The sequence below is a fragment of the Ammospiza nelsoni genome, chromosome 13 (genome assembly GCF_027579445.1).
Source record: "Ammospiza nelsoni isolate bAmmNel1 chromosome 13, bAmmNel1.pri, whole genome shotgun sequence".
Lineage (NCBI taxonomy): Eukaryota > Metazoa > Chordata > Aves > Passeriformes > Passerellidae > Ammospiza > Ammospiza nelsoni.
In genome coordinates, this window is record NC_080645.1 from 14,061,114 (window position 1) to 14,078,764 (window position 17,651).

Consider the following 17,651-nt stretch of genomic DNA (forward strand, 5'->3'; position numbering starts at 1 on the left):
CTTCAATTTGACCAGAGCACCAAGCTGTCAGGATTGTTCTGTACATTGCTTCCCAGTGCAGATGGCAGCAGAGCCAAGCACTTTGGCAAGACTCAGTTCTCTTGGCAGCTGGCACTCTCCAACCCTGCCTTCATAAAAGGACAGTGCACAAGCAACACTGCATCTTCTGATCAGAGGCAGAACTTGGAAACAAAGCCTTTAAAGACTCATTAAGCAAAATCATGGAAGAGTAAAAGCATTGGGAAGTGTCACATCCAACTAGACTTTATGTTTAGCCAAGCATGTAAAAACCCCAGAATTAGAAAGATTGATATTTACTGCCTACAAGAAACTGAAATGTTGGGAAAAAGCGAAAGTGTGGGTATCCCTTGTAGGATGAGACAGCACAGGACAGTGTAACATGGAACTACTTGCATGTGGCATTGGCTAAGTGTTTCAGCATGACCCAAACTCTGTCCCATAGCTAAAGAAAAATATACAAAATTAACTTCACTTCTCCTATTTTAACTGTATCTCAGACCAGTCCAACAGAATTTTTGGGGTTGTTACTGTCTTAAGGGGGCACTGAAGGAACGGATGCATGCTGCTGCATCTCCTCCAAGCCCTGTACAAACAGATCAGTTCTGGTAAAAAGGGTGAAGGCTACATTTGCCTTTAAGTACTCATTCTCCCTCAAAAAAGCAGTTCTGATCTCCAAGTTAATTAAGACTCAAAACAATATTGAACCCACTTAAGCTATTTCCATTCTCCCTGATCCTAGGGATATTCACTGCTCAGGGATAAAGATCACAGCATCTGAATTGGCCCTGAATGGCTTAGCTCCTCATTCCAAGATCATCTGTATTCCTGAAGAAAAGTAATAAAGTTTAAAATATGCATCTAAAAGTAAGAGACAATAAGGAAAAATAAAACAACTAATAAACAGAAGGGGAAAAAAGAACTAAAAAAAACTTAAAAAAACCCACAATGAAACAAACAACAACAAAAACCAAACCAAACCCAAGTCAAACAGAATCTTAACCATATTGTTTAATGTTGTACAAAACAAAAATTTGGTGAGTATTACAATGAAAAGGGATTATAACACTGGTAGCCCATTGCCATCTCTCTAGCTAAACAGTTGAGATTCACTTCTCTGTTCATACCACAGAATGTTTAGTGGCCTTCAGGAACAGAATTACTTTAAAAAATCCTTGTGTCACACATATTCGTGTCTCTACAGTTCAAAGCTGTGCTCACAGAGACGGCTTCTTCTACTGGAGTCTTCAGGTACATAGGAATTCAGTTGTAAATAAAGTTGAACCTAAAATTAAAAGGATTATACCAAGTGAGGAGTTTTTATTATTTTTTAAGGGTATTTTTGAATGAATAAGCAAATGTTTTGTTTCTGCTCTGGATAAGCCTCCACCTGACAGGACAAAAGTACATTTTTTAATAAGACAGTTTTACAGTATAGCAGTATATACATAATTTTTAACAGCCAATTACTCTAGCATTGCACAACTGTCTCTTATGGTTGCAGAAGAACTAATTATTAACATTTGATCTCCTAAAACAGGTTCATAGATACATAAATCACAGTGAGAGCTACATTCCTCTATCAGCAACTCTTTTGCAGGATTTCTGCTGCTAGGCCAACCTTACATGTACCAAGGGGAGCATACAGACATAGTGAAGAGAGAATTTTTCCCAGCTAAGTTTCATAAGTAAATGTGGAGGCAAGCATCCATCTCAGCTTGCAGATGCCCAGCCTTTGGATGTGTCTGTTGCACCACTACCCAACCTGCAGAGCAGACAGTGTTTTGCTGGTACTCAAGAGGAAAGTACCTGCTGTCTTTAGAGGAAGGGAACCCAAAATTTGGGCTAGAGAGAAAAATACTGAGCAGGAAACAAGAATATTATGGGCAACACCAGTGCTAACATTTCTCATCATAGTAGGTAGGTGATAGAACTACTTCCCTGAGGAAGAGCTGGCAGGCTGTGGAACTCCTGGCATGCCTGAACATTCTGTCAAGTAAGAGACCAGTGGGAATAGTGAGCTCTGCAGAGACGAGCCACAAGTCATTTCCAGGAGAGAAAGTCAAGGCATGTATACAATGCAATATAAAGGAAAAATATACAGCTGTCCCTACAGATATTTGTGTCAGAAAGATGCTGCACTTCATTAACTCCACTAGAGAGTGTAAAAAAACCACCACATTTAACCAGCACAAAGCTGTGATAACATGCATACCTAACTCAGTGCTTCAAACTCACATCCTGGCTTTAACTCTCCAGCTGTCCCCAACAGCTCCAAGAAGCTGTTCCTCAGTCTGTGCACAGTCTCATCCTCACTGTCTTCCACATCTTCCTTAGCTACAACTGCTAGGTAGGACTTTGGTGCTAGCCAGTTGTGATCAGTGCCTCCAAAGTGTCCATCCAGCTCATCTGAAGCAGAATCTTTGGGACAGATGTCACCTTTTCAAGCTGGATTCTGTAGCACCTTGCCTTGCTCTGGTGTCCCACAGAAAACGTGTTCACAAGAACCACCATACAAATACAACATACCTGCTCAAAAGCTGAGGAAGGCTGGAAATAATAGGGCCATATCCTGGTGCATTGTCATAGAGCTCAAACAATGGTGCAGCAACCAGCTTGTAATTTTTGGGGACTGCAAACAAAGCTACAAACAAATACAAGTTGATTAATCAGAAAAACCAGCACACATTCAGCCAAGGTATCATCATCCCCCACAGACCTCAAAACAAATTCACTACATGGAGCACTCAAGCAGGTTTATTGCTTTTCTAGTTAAATGTGGGATTCACATGCTGTACACAGACTGATGCAGGAGCAGAAATGAAAATTTACTAGGAACTCATGTTTAAAGGATCATCTACCTTCAAAACAGATACCAGCATCTAACTTTGTTAGTGATCAACCACAAACAACTGCAAGCATACACATCTTGGTATAAAATACCATAACAAACACAATCAAAACTTTGTTTTCCTTGAGTGAAATGCAAGCATTTAAACATTGTCACAAGTACAAACACTTACCCTTTTCTTGAAGCTGGACCAAAAAAAGCTTTTTGTGTTCTTTTGGCTTTGTAATATGAGCTGGGATATATGGGTACTAGAAGAAAAATGGTAAAAATCAGTTGTACAGAGCTTTGAAAACATTGTGTAATCTTAAGTAAATAAATTATCAAGCCCTGTACAAGCTTTCAGTGTGTCATATATTGTTCTTTCATGGCATCAAATAAAGAAAACCATTTTCCTAATAAAGTATTTTAGAAAGAAATGCTGTTGCTGTCACAACTATTGACAGGCTCTGAAGTGACACCAATATCACAAGCAGTTAAAACAACTCAATAAAATAGAAATGCATGAAAACAAACTAAGCAAGGATCTTCAATATTAAAACCCTTAGAAACAGGGTAATGAGACTAGGGCAGCTGTTCCATAAGCAGTGCTAGAGTCTCCACTGTGGCTACAAAAGGAATTTAAATGGTACATATGTCTCAGCATAGAACTGGAAGCTACTACATCCAGTGGTTTCTCATCCATCTGGACAGGTGTGAGAAGGGAGACAGGAGTTTCCAGTTTAAAAAAGTCTGTAGTTTCTCTTCAGTGACAGAAAGGAAATGAAATAGACAAAACCCAGAAAAACTAACTGCTCATGCAGCAGATACTCAAGAAGCCCATGTGAAAGGTTGAAGGGTTTTAAAAGTACAGACAGAACTTGAGCAAAGGAGATGGAAGCCCACAGGTGTACTCACCTGGGGAGGTTCAAAGTTTGGTCTCCACCAGTTGCCAATGCAGTCATCAATCACCCAGTCTTGCTGAACACCATCCTGACGACCCAGTATCTATCAAACATCCAGTACTAATCAGACCTCAAACCACCTCAAGGAAATTGTTTTAGCAAACACATACTGGAAGCACAAAGACTTGCTGTAATATGTGTCTGATGTAGTTCATAACTGCTCTGAGACAGCTTTCAATAGGATTGTAAAGTATTTTTGCATGAAGTGAGATTTTTTAGTAAAAGCCTCACCTGGTAGGACAAGGGCACTCTAGAAAGCTTTTCAAAATCTATGCTGTACTCAGCTGGACTGAGTCCTATCAGACCAATGGGAAGAATGAAATGCATTTTTACATTACCTAGCAGCATTAATTTAGCTACTTGGAGAAAATGGTGCATTGGGAGGACTATGTCAAAGGCAAGTCCCCATCAGTTGTCCTCCACAACATATCTTATTGCTCATCTCTACACTCACTTGCCTGAAGCCAGTCAGAAAGCAAAGCTGCAAATGAACACAGGACTTGAGCAGCAGGTAGGAGTCAGCCACACTCATGATGCAGATAAATGAAACCTTGACTGCTTTATTTGTTAACTACCTGAGAACATCACAAAAGCAACAAAATAACAACAGTGGTAAGAAAACTACTCTAATGCTTTAGCTTATTCTGGTAATTCTAAAACAATGCAACATTCTGCTACAGCAACATAATGAAAGCAAACAGACCTCTGTCATTAAGCGTTTGAGCCCTTCTACCTCATCTTCTCCTGGATTGAGTTCACCACCAGGTCTGTTAAAATAATCAGTGATGAAAGCCAAAGTTATTTTATTGCATTTACCAATCTTCACAGGCAAGTTCCAGTGTGCTTCCAGGCAGGGAGTTACAAATTCACTTATGGCTCTTAAGTCAGAAGTTCCAGAACTAGTAGCTTTGCTGAATTTCAAGACAGCAGCATAGCTTTCACTAAAACTGAAACTAAAATGGCTATTTATGTCCCTCAAAAATAACCACTGCATAAAATACTTTCAGTTCAGCAGGACAAACTGTAACAATACACATGATAATCACTCTGACCCTTGTAGGGTAAAGTTTTAACAACAATAACCAGAAGCTGAAGGGCTGCAAATACTGCCTGTATTTGTTCTTATCACAAAACCAGCACTCACTGAAACATACAGAAAGAAGAAAATAAAACTCATGTGGGAAAATGATGCAGGATTATTCATTTTCACCATTACAGTCATTACAGCATTTTGCAAATCATTTACAGTCTTGCCTAGTTTGTCTGCAACAGCCCTTCAAATCAAGATGTCAAAAATGAATCTAGATGTAAAATTAGACTTAACACACACACAAAATTGAGAACAATATAAAATGTTAAAACAGAACAAGAACACAAGCACGTAACATGAGACAAGTCAAGGCCATCTAGTTTAAAAAACAAAATCACCACCATCACAACAACTGTATTCAAAACTAAAACTTCACCCTGGCTGTGATAACTATGAGATGAACTGAAGCAATTTTCTCAAGTTTAGATGCCTACCCTTCTTGCTATCCCAGCTCAGCCATCAGTTTGTAAACAGGTATCATTCTGCATTTTCAGGGGGTTAGTCCTTGGCCTCCACCTGCCCATTCTTAGGGGAACAGCATAAGCTACTGAAGCATAACAGCTATTACAATGCAAGTACAACACACCAACTGCTGATAATGAGTTTTAAACAAGATTTTACTATAGTGATGCACTGTAACTAAGATTCCCAGTCAGTTCCAAACTAAATCATCCCCCTCACAGGCAGAGTCAAACACACTTTAGATTAAAACACCACCATTCAAAATATACTTTCCAGACTAAGTCTTTACAAGCAATTAATCCCATTGAGCGGTTGGCCACAGTTTAACCTCCAGCCCACATGTCTAGTGGTGTGTGACAATAAACTGAAGTTACACTTAGGAAACAGACACTTACAGTTTGAAAAAAGTTGTACCCAGCTGCAGTAAGAGCACGTGGGGCAGCCTGTGCTCATGCACAATCAGAACTCCTTCCACCGTCCGCCTCATGCCAATCTTGTCAAACTCCTCCCTCATGCGCTGGAACCGAGCTGCCACGGAGCTGTCCTTCTCATAGAGGGGCTCCTTGGTGCCAAACGTGTAATTTGTCAGGGGATACCTGTGAGGAGGAGAAAAAATGTTACTGCATAGCAAGGAATTTAACTTTAAATCCCCATGACACAGCGTCTAGCCTGAGGCAGACCCTTCACTGCCTGATGGGTAAGTCACAGTGCAGGGCTAAAATCTTTTTTGTGGTTTATCAGGCCCCTGTCCCAGGGAGAGCTGCACTGTGGAACACACAAACACAGACAGTCCTGTTGAGCTGCACTCTAGCCTGGTGCAGGCTCAAAAGAAGGAAAAGAAGCACAGAACCAACAGTCATTCAACAGCCACCCTCTTTGATCTCCACACTGCAGGGCAATGCTCTGAAAGGAGCTGGAAAAAAGGCTGGAGAAAAAGCTCTGCTGGGAAGGAAAACTGCACAGGACTGCAGGTTTTCTTCTGCAGATGTCATGAGAGCCTGAGAACTAAACTGTCAGAAGTGGTTTTGTTTTGAAGTGGGAAATCAGACATGTGGATCACAGAAGAGGAGAAATGCTGAGTTTCTGAGTGCAGGGTTAGGAGCCTGGGGTAGGATCAGGAGTGTGAGCAGATCCCTCTGTGAGCTGGTGCAGGGCCCTGCACTCCTGTGACACTGCAGCGGAAACTCGGTGATTTCTCCAGGTAAGAGGGACTGAAAACAGAAAGGAAGGAAAGGTTAGGCAAGAAATGGATCAGTCCAAGACAGCACAGAAGGCAACAGGAGAGTGTTATTGTACAATTAAATCCATGTAACAGAGAGGTCTGATAGCAGGAGACCTGGAGGAAAGACAGAATCACTCAGCCAAGTCAAAAGGGAGAAGAAAATGGTTCTGGGCAGAGCAGTGATGAGTTATCACCATGGTTTACTGACTTGTGGCACACAGCAACTGAATTAACAGAATGAATGACTGATGTTTTCCTGGAAATGCTTCTTGGTATGGATTCTTTCCCCAAACATGTCAAACTTTAGTAGCATACACTCTTCTCCCCTCAAATTCCAGCCCTCCTCCTCCTCCAATTCACCTCATGTTTTACAGCTGTTAAAATAACAAGTCAGTTACCATTGTCAGAGCCTTTTCTCATGTAGACAAGTGAGCCAAAACAACCAGGTTCCAAACCACAGGTTCATTTACTAACAAATCCCCTACTTTCACTTATAGTTTAAAACCATCTACATTTCTTTTTCCCTTCATTTCCATTTTTAGATACACAAATGGCTTTAATAATAACCTATTATGCTAATCAATACTATACTAATGTGGGTGCATTAGTCTGTACATCAAAACCCTCAGCCCTGACTTAAAAAAAATGCTGCTGGTAACACAGCTTCATGATGAGTCTTTGCTTCTGAAACTCAATAGAAATATTCCAATTTCTAAAGTTCATATTTGAATTTTCACGTGACTCTGAATAAACTCAGTTACACCAAAAGAACACAAAAGTGTCAGTGATTAACAGCTAAAATTGAATAGTGACTGTTGCAGCTAACATTTGCTGGTTTTTGCAAATTGACATATGCACTTAGTAAAGAACGCATCTGAAATCTACCAGATTTACAAGAAGAAGCAAAAATATATGACTTCTCATAAAAAATATATGAATACTTATTAGTAGTAGTTTGTATCTATGACGATTATCTGTGGTAGGAAACACTCTGGATTTTAACTCCAACACCTGTACCAGAGAGTTTACAAACACCAGGCACATCCAGCCACATCCTACTGACTGCCCACGGTCAGCCCAAATCCCAGCGAGACCAAGAAAAATCCCCGTCTCTGTCTGCTGCCTTTATGGATGCCTATGAGAGCACGAAAATATCTGTGATGCTCACCACACCTAAACCTTGCCTGTGATACCTGGGGTTCACACCTCCCGAGCCAGACGCTGTTTCTAAACACTAAAACCTTTACACCGAATATTCCACACTGCCACCAAGGCCGGCAAGCCCTCGGCATCCTCCCTACCCCGGTACCCTCAGCGCGGCTCAGCCCTGTGAGGGGGGCGGGCCCCCATCAGCACTCGGGCTCTGCCGCCGCTGTGCCCCGGGACCCTCCGGACCTCGCAGGGCGGGCACTGAGGGAAAACCCCGCGGAGCCGCTGAGGGAGCGGGGCCGAGCTCGGCAGCGGGGCGGGACGGGAGGGGGCAGAGCCGGGCAGGCCCGAGGCGGCGCTCACAGGTTGATGGTCCTTTCCAGCGTGAGCGGCTTCGTCTGCTGGATGTACTTGTTCCCGAACTGGTTCACCCCGCGGGGCCAGCCGGTCTGCGAGCGGTTGGGCGGCACCACGGACATGGCGAGAGGCGGCGGGAGCGGGCGGCGGGAGCGGCCAGTCACTGCTGGGCGGCGGGAGCGCCGTCCGCCATTAACACCCGCCCAGCCCTCAGCGCCGCGCGCCGCCTGCTGGGACCCGCCGCGCTTCGCCCCGCCTCTTCTCGCTCATTGGCCAACGGCTTCCCGTCCCGCCCCCGCGCGATCCGATTGGCCACCGTGGGCGAAGCGCGGGGACCGCAGGGAATTGTAGTCCGGCCGGACGGTACCATGGCCACCAAGCGTCGCGGAGCGGCAGCGCCGGCGGCGGCGAAGCGCGGGAGGCGCGAGGCGCGCGCGGAGCTCTGCGCGGCCCTCGGGGACGCGGCGCTGCGGGAGCGCGCAGGGGCGGCCTGGGCCCGCGGGGAGCGGCTCCGGCACGGTACGGCCCGGCCGGGCCCGCGGGGAGCGGCTCCGGCACGGTACGGCCCGGCCGGGCCCGCGGGGAGCGGCTCCGGCACGGTACGGCCCGGCCGGGCCCGCGGGGAGCGGCTCCGGCACGGTACGGCATGGCGCGGCTGCCCGCCCCTCACCGATGGCTTTTCCCTCGCAGATGCGGTGGTGCTGGAGCCGGCCCCGTTCCGGCACGGTGTCATTCCCGGTTTTCTGGCGGGCTCGGCTTTCGCGGAGGCGCTGCGGGATGAACTGCTGGGTCTCGATTTCCGCGGGCGGCGCAACGACCTCCTCTCGCTGCAGCAGGTGGGCCCGGGGCCGAGCTGAGCCGGGCCGGGCCGAGCTGCTCCCAGCCGAGCCACCCTAACCCCGTCCCTTCTTCTCTTCCATGGGCCGCCGCAGTCCGAGGAGCTGGGGGCAAGCCCGGAGCCCCACGTCGCTGCCCTGAGGTAAAGCGGGCTCGGGGCTCTGCCCCGCTCTGTGGTGGCTCCACAGGGAAGGCGATTCCGGGGTGGGCCCGCGGCGTGGTCGCCTTCTGCCCCATACTCGGGCCAAAAACCGGCCCTGGAGCGCTGAATCTGCTCTGTGCTTGCCCCATGGGCACTGAAGTCTGCTCAGTTTTCACCCATAGTCAGCTCTCCTGCATCTGTCACTTCTGAAACGCTTCCCGGTGCCCCTTCCGACTGGTTGCATGCTTGCTGCTGGTTATTGCCAGCAGTGCTGTGAGCACTGGGCTGTTTTCCTGGCTAGCACCTGTGTGGTTCTACAGAAACACACTGTCACTAACAGCAACAGCACCTGTAACTGTTTAAACAGTTGGCCGGGAGGCAATAAATTAGTTTAGTCTATGATGATATGTTTTATAACATAGGAGGACACTCACTTGTGTGTTTACCTTCCCAGGCATGCTCTGTGTGAAGAATTCCAAGTGTGGCTTTCTGCTGTGACCCAGATAGAGCTGGAGCCAACTATTGACATATCCTGTGCTAAATATGAATATACTGGTCAGTCTATAAGTGATTCTTTCCCTAAAGCTTCTATGTATGTGTAGGGAAAAAAATGGCTATAGAACGACTAATTTTATTCTAGTTCCAGAGGGTCCCAGAGGCTGTCAGCAGCAAAACAGTGTCTGAAAATGAACTACAAATGATGATAAAAGTGTTGCTGGTGTATACTGCCTGTACCTTCAGAATGGCGTGATCTGTCAATTGTAGTCCCACAGAAGTGAATCTTGTAGATCTCAGGCTGGTGATGCTGATGAGTGAAAATGCAGTTCTTGTAAAGAACATGTTTTTTCTTGTTACATCCTTGTGGGGACAAAACTGGGAAGCAGTTGTTGGAATGAATCATGCATGTACTGAAAGATGCTACAGCAGCAAAACGTGTGTGATTGCAGATGTGTTGCTGTGCCACGATGATGAGCTGGAAGGTCGCAGAATCGCCTTCATCCTGTACCTCGTCCCACCCTGGGAGAAAAGTGATGGGGGAACGTTGGATCTGTACAGCACAGATGGTAAAAGCTCCAAGCTCAGCCTCGGGTGGATGGAAGAGCGAAGCTCATGTGCCCCTTGCAGCAATTCTCACCTCAGACAGTAGAAAGGAGATAAAGAGTTGTTCCTTTGTTCAGAGAAGCTGATGTATGAGTAAAGTGTGCCCCTTAGGGATGGGCTGTAGCAGGCTTTGCAGACACTGCTAACAGGCAACAGCAGACAAACTTGTGGAAGGATCAAGAGCAGAGGAAAGATGGAAGCAATGCCAGTGCTTAGAACTCCAGACTGATGACAATAACTTCCCTTTCCAGCAGCAGAACCACTGAATGGTTTGGGTTGGAAGAGATCTTAAAGGTCATCTTGTTCCAGCCTGCCTGCTGTAGGCAGGGACATGGTCTACTAGACCAGGATGCTGCAAACCCCATTGAGCATTTCTAGGATGGGGCATCCACAGATTCTCTGGGCAACCTGTGCCAGTGCATCACTGCTCATAGTAAAGAATTCCTTTCTTAAATATAAACACACCCTTTGTTTGAAGCCATTCCCCCTTGTTCTGTTATTCCATGCCCTTGTCTGTCCCAAGTCCTTCTGCAGCACTCTTGGTAGCTCCTTGTGGCCCTGGAAGAGGATTTATGTTGCCCCAGAACCTTTCTTCTCCAAGCTGAACAGCCCCAACTCCCTGTGTCCATGCAGAGGTGCACTGATTCCTCTGAGCTCCATGCCTGTGCCCAGGTGTCCCACCAGTCACAGAATCATGTTGTCAGAGAGAAGTCCCAGTTCATGTCTTAACCAGAATGTGTTTTCTTCCTCAGAACACTTTCAGCCACAGCAGATCACCAAGTCATTAGTGCCTTCATGGAACACCCTGGTTTTCTTTGAAGTGTCTCCAGTCTCTTTCCACCAGGCAAGGAGCTGTCTCTTGATAATTTTTTAATCCCCATTGCTGTGGTTATTCATTCTGTGTGTTATTACAGTCCTGATTGGGAGGGAAAAGAACTGTGGGTAGAGTGGATACTTGTGCTAAGTGCTGTGTGCTAGAGAGCCTTGAAAGAGGACAAGAAGCAACAAAGCCAAATTTAAACCATCAGTCTAGCTGCATCATCCTGAGAAAGAAAAATTTCCATTTCTATTTTGTGTTACTATCCTGGCAAGCCACTGCTGTGAATTTAGCTCTCACTTGTTTCTGTTGTTAGTTTGTTTTAAGCTAGCTCACATTTTTGAAGTGGTGGTCATGACTTTGCTCCAGAAGAGCTCCTCAGGCCATCCATCACCTTGCCAACAGTGCAAGGGCACTGTGCAGATCTGGCTGTACCCCCTCAGTGACACAGACACGGTGCAGTGCCCTGCAGCTGAAATGCTGATACAGTTAAGGAGTACTCTGTGACACTTGTCAGAAAAAGGCCTGGGAACAGAACGAATAATTTGGGGATCTGCATGGCACAAACACCTGACTGAAATCTGACACTCCTGTGTACCTGAGAGTACCAGGGACTATCAAACAGGGCCAGAGAGCAGAAGGCTGGAAAGGAAGATGATCAGTGATATAGGTTGGGCATGTCTTGACCTAGGCCACTTAGGGGGTTATTTCTGTGTCACTTATCTCTTAGAAATGTTAATTAAGAGCAGCATCTACTTGGTCACTGCCCTGATTGTTTTCAGATAGTGATTTAATTTTGTCTTTAAAATCCATTACTCAAAGGTCTCAGAAGAAGAGAGAGAATGGATTCTCTGTGAGCTTGGAGTAAAAGCTTAGACTGGAATTCTGGAACCCTGCAATGGACTTCAGGACAATAGGGCTGTCTCTGACAATCTGTCCTGGTCTAGGCCTGTCTGACATTTCTGTGTATGCAGTGGGCTCTCTGGAGCCAAGTCCATTTCCTGTCAGCAGTTTGTGTGGTGCCTGTTCCAGCTGTCCCTGTGTGACAGTGAGTGCTGTCCCTGTGTGACAGTGAGTGCCCGTTCCAGCTGTCCCTGTGTGACAGTGAGTGCCTGTTCCAGCCATCCCTGTGTGACAGTGCCTGTTCCAGCTGGTCCCTGTGTGACAGTGAGTGCCCGTTCCAGCTGTCCCTGTGTGACAGTAGTGCTGTCCCTGTCATTGCAGGTGTCAGAGGTTCTGTCACAGAAGTGCCGTCTGTCCGTGAGCGGTTGGTTCCACGGCCCCTCCGTGGCCAGGCCTGCACGGCACATTGAAGCCCCCTTGGCCAGGAGCCCACACATCCCCTGTGATGTGAGTAACAAGCCTACATCTGCATATCTGCCTTTCTGTCTCTGTCCTGTTCTTGTCATACCTGTTAGGGAATGCATCAATGCACTGGGGATGCTTTAATCTTTATCCCAGTCTCCTTTTCATTTCGTGTTAATAAATTTGTATCCAGTTTCTTTCGTATTATCTTTGTATGTTTTACATACCTACAGTATTTCAGAGAATGTGGTGAATACCTGTGGTGCAGTGAAATAAGGCAGTGGAGTGTGTTTGTGTGTAGGAATCCAGCTCTGTTGCTAGCTTGGTAGGGAGAATTGGGGAATCTTCTTCACTTCTCAAAATTCAGTGTTCTAATCCATTTCCCTTCCAGCATGAAATATTGTATGAGTGGATCAATCAAGTTTATTTGGACCTGGACTCCCAAGCTCAAATCCAGGAGGAATTTGAGGAGCGATCAGAAATTCTCCTGAAAGACTTTCTTAAGGTGAGCCTAGTGGTTCACTTTGATGTGATCTACCAGAGCTGGTCAGAGGGCTGGCAGGTACCACATGGCATGAAGGCTGGGAAAGGGCTTTCTGGCACATCCATTAAAACAAAACACCTTCTAAGTTTCACACCTAAAGGAGAATGGACCAGGTGACCTCCAGAGGCCCTTTCCAACCTCAACCACTGATTCTGTGGAGTGATCCCCTCTGACTGCCTGTGCACTGCTGCATCGGGACTCAGCAGAAATAAAACACTTGTCTTCAACTTTGTTTTCTTGGGAGCTAAATGTTAACATTTCTGCATCTCTTTCTCCTAGAAAGAGAAATACCAACTACTATGTGAAGCATTGGAGAACAAAGAGATCCAGTGGAGTAGTCGGGGGCCAGCCAATAAAAGGTGGGGAATGACAGCACACTGCACCTGGTCATCAGGCTGAGCAGGAGCTGCCATGAGGCTGCACTGATCAGTGCTATCCATTTAGATGTGGTCCTTGTTGGCTCTCCCACAAGGAGATACATGTGCTGTCTTTCAGACTCTATGAGGCAGCAGAGGAAGACAGCCTCCCAGACACCCTGAAGAAATTCCTGCAGCTGCTGCGCTCTGAGGCCTTATTTTTACTGCTTTCCAACTTCACTGGCCTAAAACTGCACTTCCTGGCTCCCTCTGATGAGGATGAAGACGCTGGGGAGGGACAAGCAGCAGACACCAGTGGGCACAGCAGTCCCAAACCTGAGCAGGAAGAGGCTGAACAACCAGTTAATGGCAATTCCCATCAGCCACACCAGCCTGAGAGCAGCCCTGAAGCACAGGACAGTGAGACACAGAGCAGTGAGTAGAGCAGCAGCAGTGTGAAAGGATTCAAACTTAATTCCCAGTGATATTCATGGAACTAGGGTTTCACCTTGTACTGCAACCAGCACAAGGCACCAGCACAAATGTGGGACTTGAAGCATTTTAGACTGATTATCTGAAATCAGTGACTATTGCAAAAGAATTTGGAGTAAATCAATGACTAATTTGAAGATACCATTTTGAACAGACATAAGTCCTAAGGGTGGGACTTTTGGGGGGACTGTTAATCTTTTGTCAATAGTTATGTGGTTTCTACATCCACATACCCCTGCTTCATATAAAGCATATTCTTTTATGAGATAATAAATCCAAAACAGAAATGTGAGAAGGTCAGAAGTAAAACAATTTTAGAATTAGAAAATTGATACCTAAAACTAGCATTCAAGCTTTCAGAAAACACTGTCAGCCTAAAATACATTAGCTGAATTTAGTTGTCAGCAGTGACACTATCAAAGATTAGATTTATTTTGGATTTTGATTGGTGATGTTTATTTAAAACTAGTGGCTCTGAAGTTTAAAGGTAGACTTTTTGAAAGTGCTCATCCTGCACTAAGTCAGACAAGTTCCCGGACACTGAAATAAAAGGTTTAAAAAAACCCAAGTCCTACTGAAAAAAATCCCACCAGAATAGTTACCAGGAGCAGAGGATGTATGGAGCAAATCTTGGTCCCACTCCTACACATTGTTCAAAGTACCTAACCTAGAGTCTCCTCTAGGAAAGATACTGACATGTGATATGTGGTTTTACCCTTTTTCACTGGGGCCAGCAGACAATTTCACAGTGGTGTGGGATCACTGAGCTCCTCACACGCTTTGAGCTCAGCTGCTGTGGTTTCATGGCTCTGCCTGAGCTCAGCTGCTGTGGTTTCATGGCTCTCCCTGGTGTTTGTGCCCTCTCCTAGGCTCGGGCAGCCCTGTGTGTGCGGGGGAGCTGCGGCGCTGGACCCACGGGCACTACACTCTGGTCCATGACTCTCAAGCCACAGAATTTGCTCTTGACCTGCTCTTCTTCTGTGGCTGTGAAGGTGAGTGGATGAGAGAGAGATGTCAGACTCTTCTTTTACAAGGTTTGCATAAAGGAATGACTTCCGAGTTCTCAGCAGTGCTAAAACAGCCAAAATTTCCCTGCTTTTTCTTACCTAGAAGGTGTCTGTAGACTTTGTCCTCGTCCTCACTTGGGCATAAACGCTGTTTCAGTAGTCCTCATGCAAAGGTTGGGATTGTGGCCTTGGAATCATCTCTGGCCCTTCCCGCTTGCGCCAGGAGGTGGCGCTTGGGCAGAGGGAAAGGCTGAGCCTCCCAGGCCTTTCCCCTGCTCAGCAACGGCTCTGGGCACGCTGGAGGGACAGGCGGCCACAACACCCACGAGTGTTCCACCCCTTTGCACATCACAATTATCACTACACCTCCAATACACAAGGCCCAGCGTTTTCAAAAGTTACTTTAGGCATACCTAGGCATTTTGGGTTGATTGCTAGTTAAATAGTGGTAAAAAATCTAAACACAAGCATTTTAGACCAGATGAGTCCAGAATGTACAGCTGATTGAAATCCTTTGGCATATCTGCTAGGGCAGAACTGTTCTACAGGTGAGGAGCAGTGCACCAAACAACTTTAAATAGCCCATCTACCATAAAAGGGAAATCCAGTACATTTGCTTCAAGTTGTTTCTGAACAGAAGAAAACAAATAGACTGGCAGGAGGTAAATACTTACCCTGTGTCCAGTAACTCTGGGGAGTGGGGTGAAAAAATGGCATCTCCTGGACAGCACTGAGGTTTCTAAGAATCTTTCTTTTCTATTTTAAGACTGGGATCCTGAATATGGTGGCTTTACTTCCTACATTGCTAAAGGTGAAGATGAAGAGGTAAGGACCTCAGATAAAATCAAATAAAGCTGTTTAGGGTGGAGAGACATAATTACACTTTGTCCTAATGCCAGCATAATGCTGAGAGTCCTCACTAGTGCACTGGAGCCTCCTTGCCCCAGTCACTGCTTTTGGGCAAAGCTCTGGCCTCAGCTTCAAGAGGCTGCTGTTTACCTAAAGCATGAGACCTGGGCCCTGAGAGTGCCTCACAGCACCTGCACCCAGGGCTGTGTGGGAAGCCTGCCTTGAAGGGACACAAGGCTGTAGCAGGGATAACACTTGTCCAGGAAAGTGCTGTTCACTGGGGTCCCATTCAGTATCAGTACTAGGACAGTGCTGAGCAGTCAAAGTCCAGAAGCCCTTAATGTATAACTGCTTCAGGTAAAGGGTATTAAAATGAAAATAGTGTCACAGATTATTTTCTAATGCCAGTCCTTTGTTCTAACTGACTTTTGAAACTGTTTTGTTTTTCCTTAAGAATTTTATCAAAGTTATTTTTGTGAAACTGTTTTCTTTCCTTATCTTTGTGTCCTCTAGCTGTTGACAGTGAATCCAGAGGACAACTGCTTGGCCTTAGTTTATAGAGACAAAGAAACGATGAAGTTTGTGAAATACATCAACCATCGAAGCTTGGCACGCCTGAACAAGCATCCAAACAAAACAGGATTTTGGGACTTTTCCTTTGTCTATTATGAGTGATGGTGTGGTGTGACCACTGTCACAGAGAACAGTGGTGGGTGCTGGGCAGGTTCCCACACAGACATTCAGCTCTGACCTAAGCACAGACAAACTTTGCTCATGCAACTCCATCATGCTGCATAATGTGGGGGCAGGTGGTTTTTTTAACTGCAAAAAGGGGAATTCAGTCTTCTCCTGAGTCCATTGTAGCACACTCTCAACTGCTTTTAATGCTCTGTGGGTGAGGTTGTCACACAGCTGTCACCTTTCCTGCTGTTCTCTCGTGGGAGCAGCACAGTGGCATCTCTGACCCACCAGGGTGAGAATTACAACTGTCCATTGCCCCAGGCTGCTGACTGATTTTATTAAAAAAAAAAAAAAAAAAAAAGGAAATGGGTCAGTTAAATGTTTCATACTTGGTCAAGCAAGTTTTGTAAGAAAATGCCCAAGACATTTTCTGGGGCTTAACTGTGTTCCTGAGACAAAAATAAAGGAGCCGCCATGGGAAATATGAGGTTTTTCCAGCTGCACAACTCTGTGGAGTTGGGAAGGAAGACAGTGAGGCTATAAAGGCATTGGGAAGGACTTGGCACCATAACAAGGAGCAGGACTTCATTATGCTAAATGCTGTGTAGACAGATGCAGCCATTTTCCAAAGAATTTACAGCTTAACAGCCATGAAGAAACCTGCTCCTGCACAGTGTCCTTGGATGGGTGTGCAGATTGCTCTGAGCTCCAGCCTCAGTACAGGGGCCAAGGACTGAGAGCAGGAATGAGGCAACTTACCTTTTACTGGCTTGGTGTCCACAAGTAGTAGGGAGGTCACCAAACAGCATGGCCTTGTGTCCTTTTTGTTATGTCCTGGGATCTCCTGAGTTTTAACATGGCTTCTGTCACTGGAGATCAGCTCAGGTGTTTTAGGCAGCAGCCAGCTAAGTCCTGTGGTAAACACTGCAGGAAAGGCAGTGAGTGTGGCCCTGGTGCAACACCTCCCTGCACATATTCAATACTGTGCACCTGCCCCACGTTCACTGCAAGCAGGACTGTGCCAGACTCACCTCTGAGGTGTCCGGCCCACCAAGGGTGCAGCAGAGCTGTAGCAATGCTTCAGGAGACAGCCAGAGTGCAGAACACACTGCTGGAGGCTCAGCCCTGGTCTGCACCTGCTTGCCTGGAACTTTGTTCTGTCACTCAGAGGCAGGTGTTCCTGCAGCTCAGGCAAGCAGGGAGTGCAGACCATGGGCGTGCAGTGCATGTTTCATTGCTCCTGTCTCTCCTGGGTGGGGAGAGGGCAGCTTTGGATTAAAGTCTGCTCCTTCTCCCATTCCAGGCCTGTTGTTGGAGGCCACCACAGTGGCGTAAAGCCACAGCTGGCAGTACAGGAGCAGTAAAGTCAAAGCAAGGCTCACTGTTGATATTAGTACTCTGCACCCTTTCCTGAGCAGGTAGGATGTCCT

At 46.2% G+C, this 17,651-nt stretch overlaps 2 protein-coding genes across 2 annotated transcripts; one reads left to right on the top strand and one right to left on the bottom strand.

Moving 5' to 3' along the window:
• Window positions 1-1,004: 1,004 nt before the first annotated feature.
• On the bottom strand, window positions 1,005-8,328 carry NUDT21 (nudix hydrolase 21). The gene is made up of 7 exons (XM_059481355.1): window positions 8,097-8,328; window positions 5,758-5,958; window positions 4,514-4,577; window positions 3,764-3,853; window positions 3,042-3,117; window positions 2,548-2,662; window positions 1,005-1,303 (listed from the first exon to the last, which is right to left on the bottom strand). Exons 1-7 carry the CDS (start codon window positions 8,210-8,212, stop codon window positions 1,282-1,284), a joined length of 684 nt encoding a protein of 227 aa, XP_059337338.1. The 5' UTR covers window positions 8,213-8,328; the 3' UTR covers window positions 1,005-1,281.
• Window positions 8,329-8,458: 130 nt separating this feature from the next.
• On the top strand, window positions 8,459-16,995 carry OGFOD1 (2-oxoglutarate and iron dependent oxygenase domain containing 1). Its single transcript, XM_059481407.1, has 13 exons — window positions 8,459-8,609; window positions 8,781-8,926; window positions 9,023-9,069; window positions 9,524-9,624; window positions 10,017-10,133; window positions 10,923-11,014; window positions 12,212-12,337; window positions 12,684-12,797; window positions 13,116-13,195; window positions 13,332-13,627; window positions 14,554-14,676; window positions 15,458-15,516; window positions 16,054-16,995. The coding sequence occupies exons 1-13, from the start codon at window positions 8,459-8,461 to the stop codon at window positions 16,213-16,215; spliced, it is 1,614 nt and encodes a 537-aa protein (XP_059337390.1). The 3' UTR covers window positions 16,216-16,995.
• The last annotated feature ends 656 nt before the right edge of the window (window positions 16,996-17,651 follow it).

Bases quoted from the DNA above. Each gene is read 5' to 3' on its own strand.
- NUDT21 (XM_059481355.1), bottom strand. From the start codon at position 8,212: ATGTCCGTGGTGCCGCCCAACCGCTCGCAGACCGGCTGGCCCCGCGGG. The intron at 4,578-5,757 runs GTAAGTGTCTGT...TTATTTTAACAG, and splicing joins GGTACAACTTTTTTCAAACT to ACCTGGTGGTGAACTCAATC. The intron at 3,854-4,513 runs GTCTGTTTGCTT...GATGTTTGATAG, and splicing joins TCAAACGCTTAATGACAGAG to ATACTGGGTCGTCAGGATGG.
- OGFOD1 (XM_059481407.1), top strand. From the start codon at position 8,459: ATGGCCACCAAGCGTCGCGGAGCGGCAGCGCCGGCGGCGGCGAAGCGC. The intron at 10,134-10,922 runs GTAAAAGCTCCA...TTTCTTCCTCAG, and splicing joins GGATCTGTACAGCACAGATG to AACACTTTCAGCCACAGCAG. The intron at 13,196-13,331 runs GTGGGGAATGAC...GCTGTCTTTCAG, and splicing joins CGGGGGCCAGCCAATAAAAG to ACTCTATGAGGCAGCAGAGG.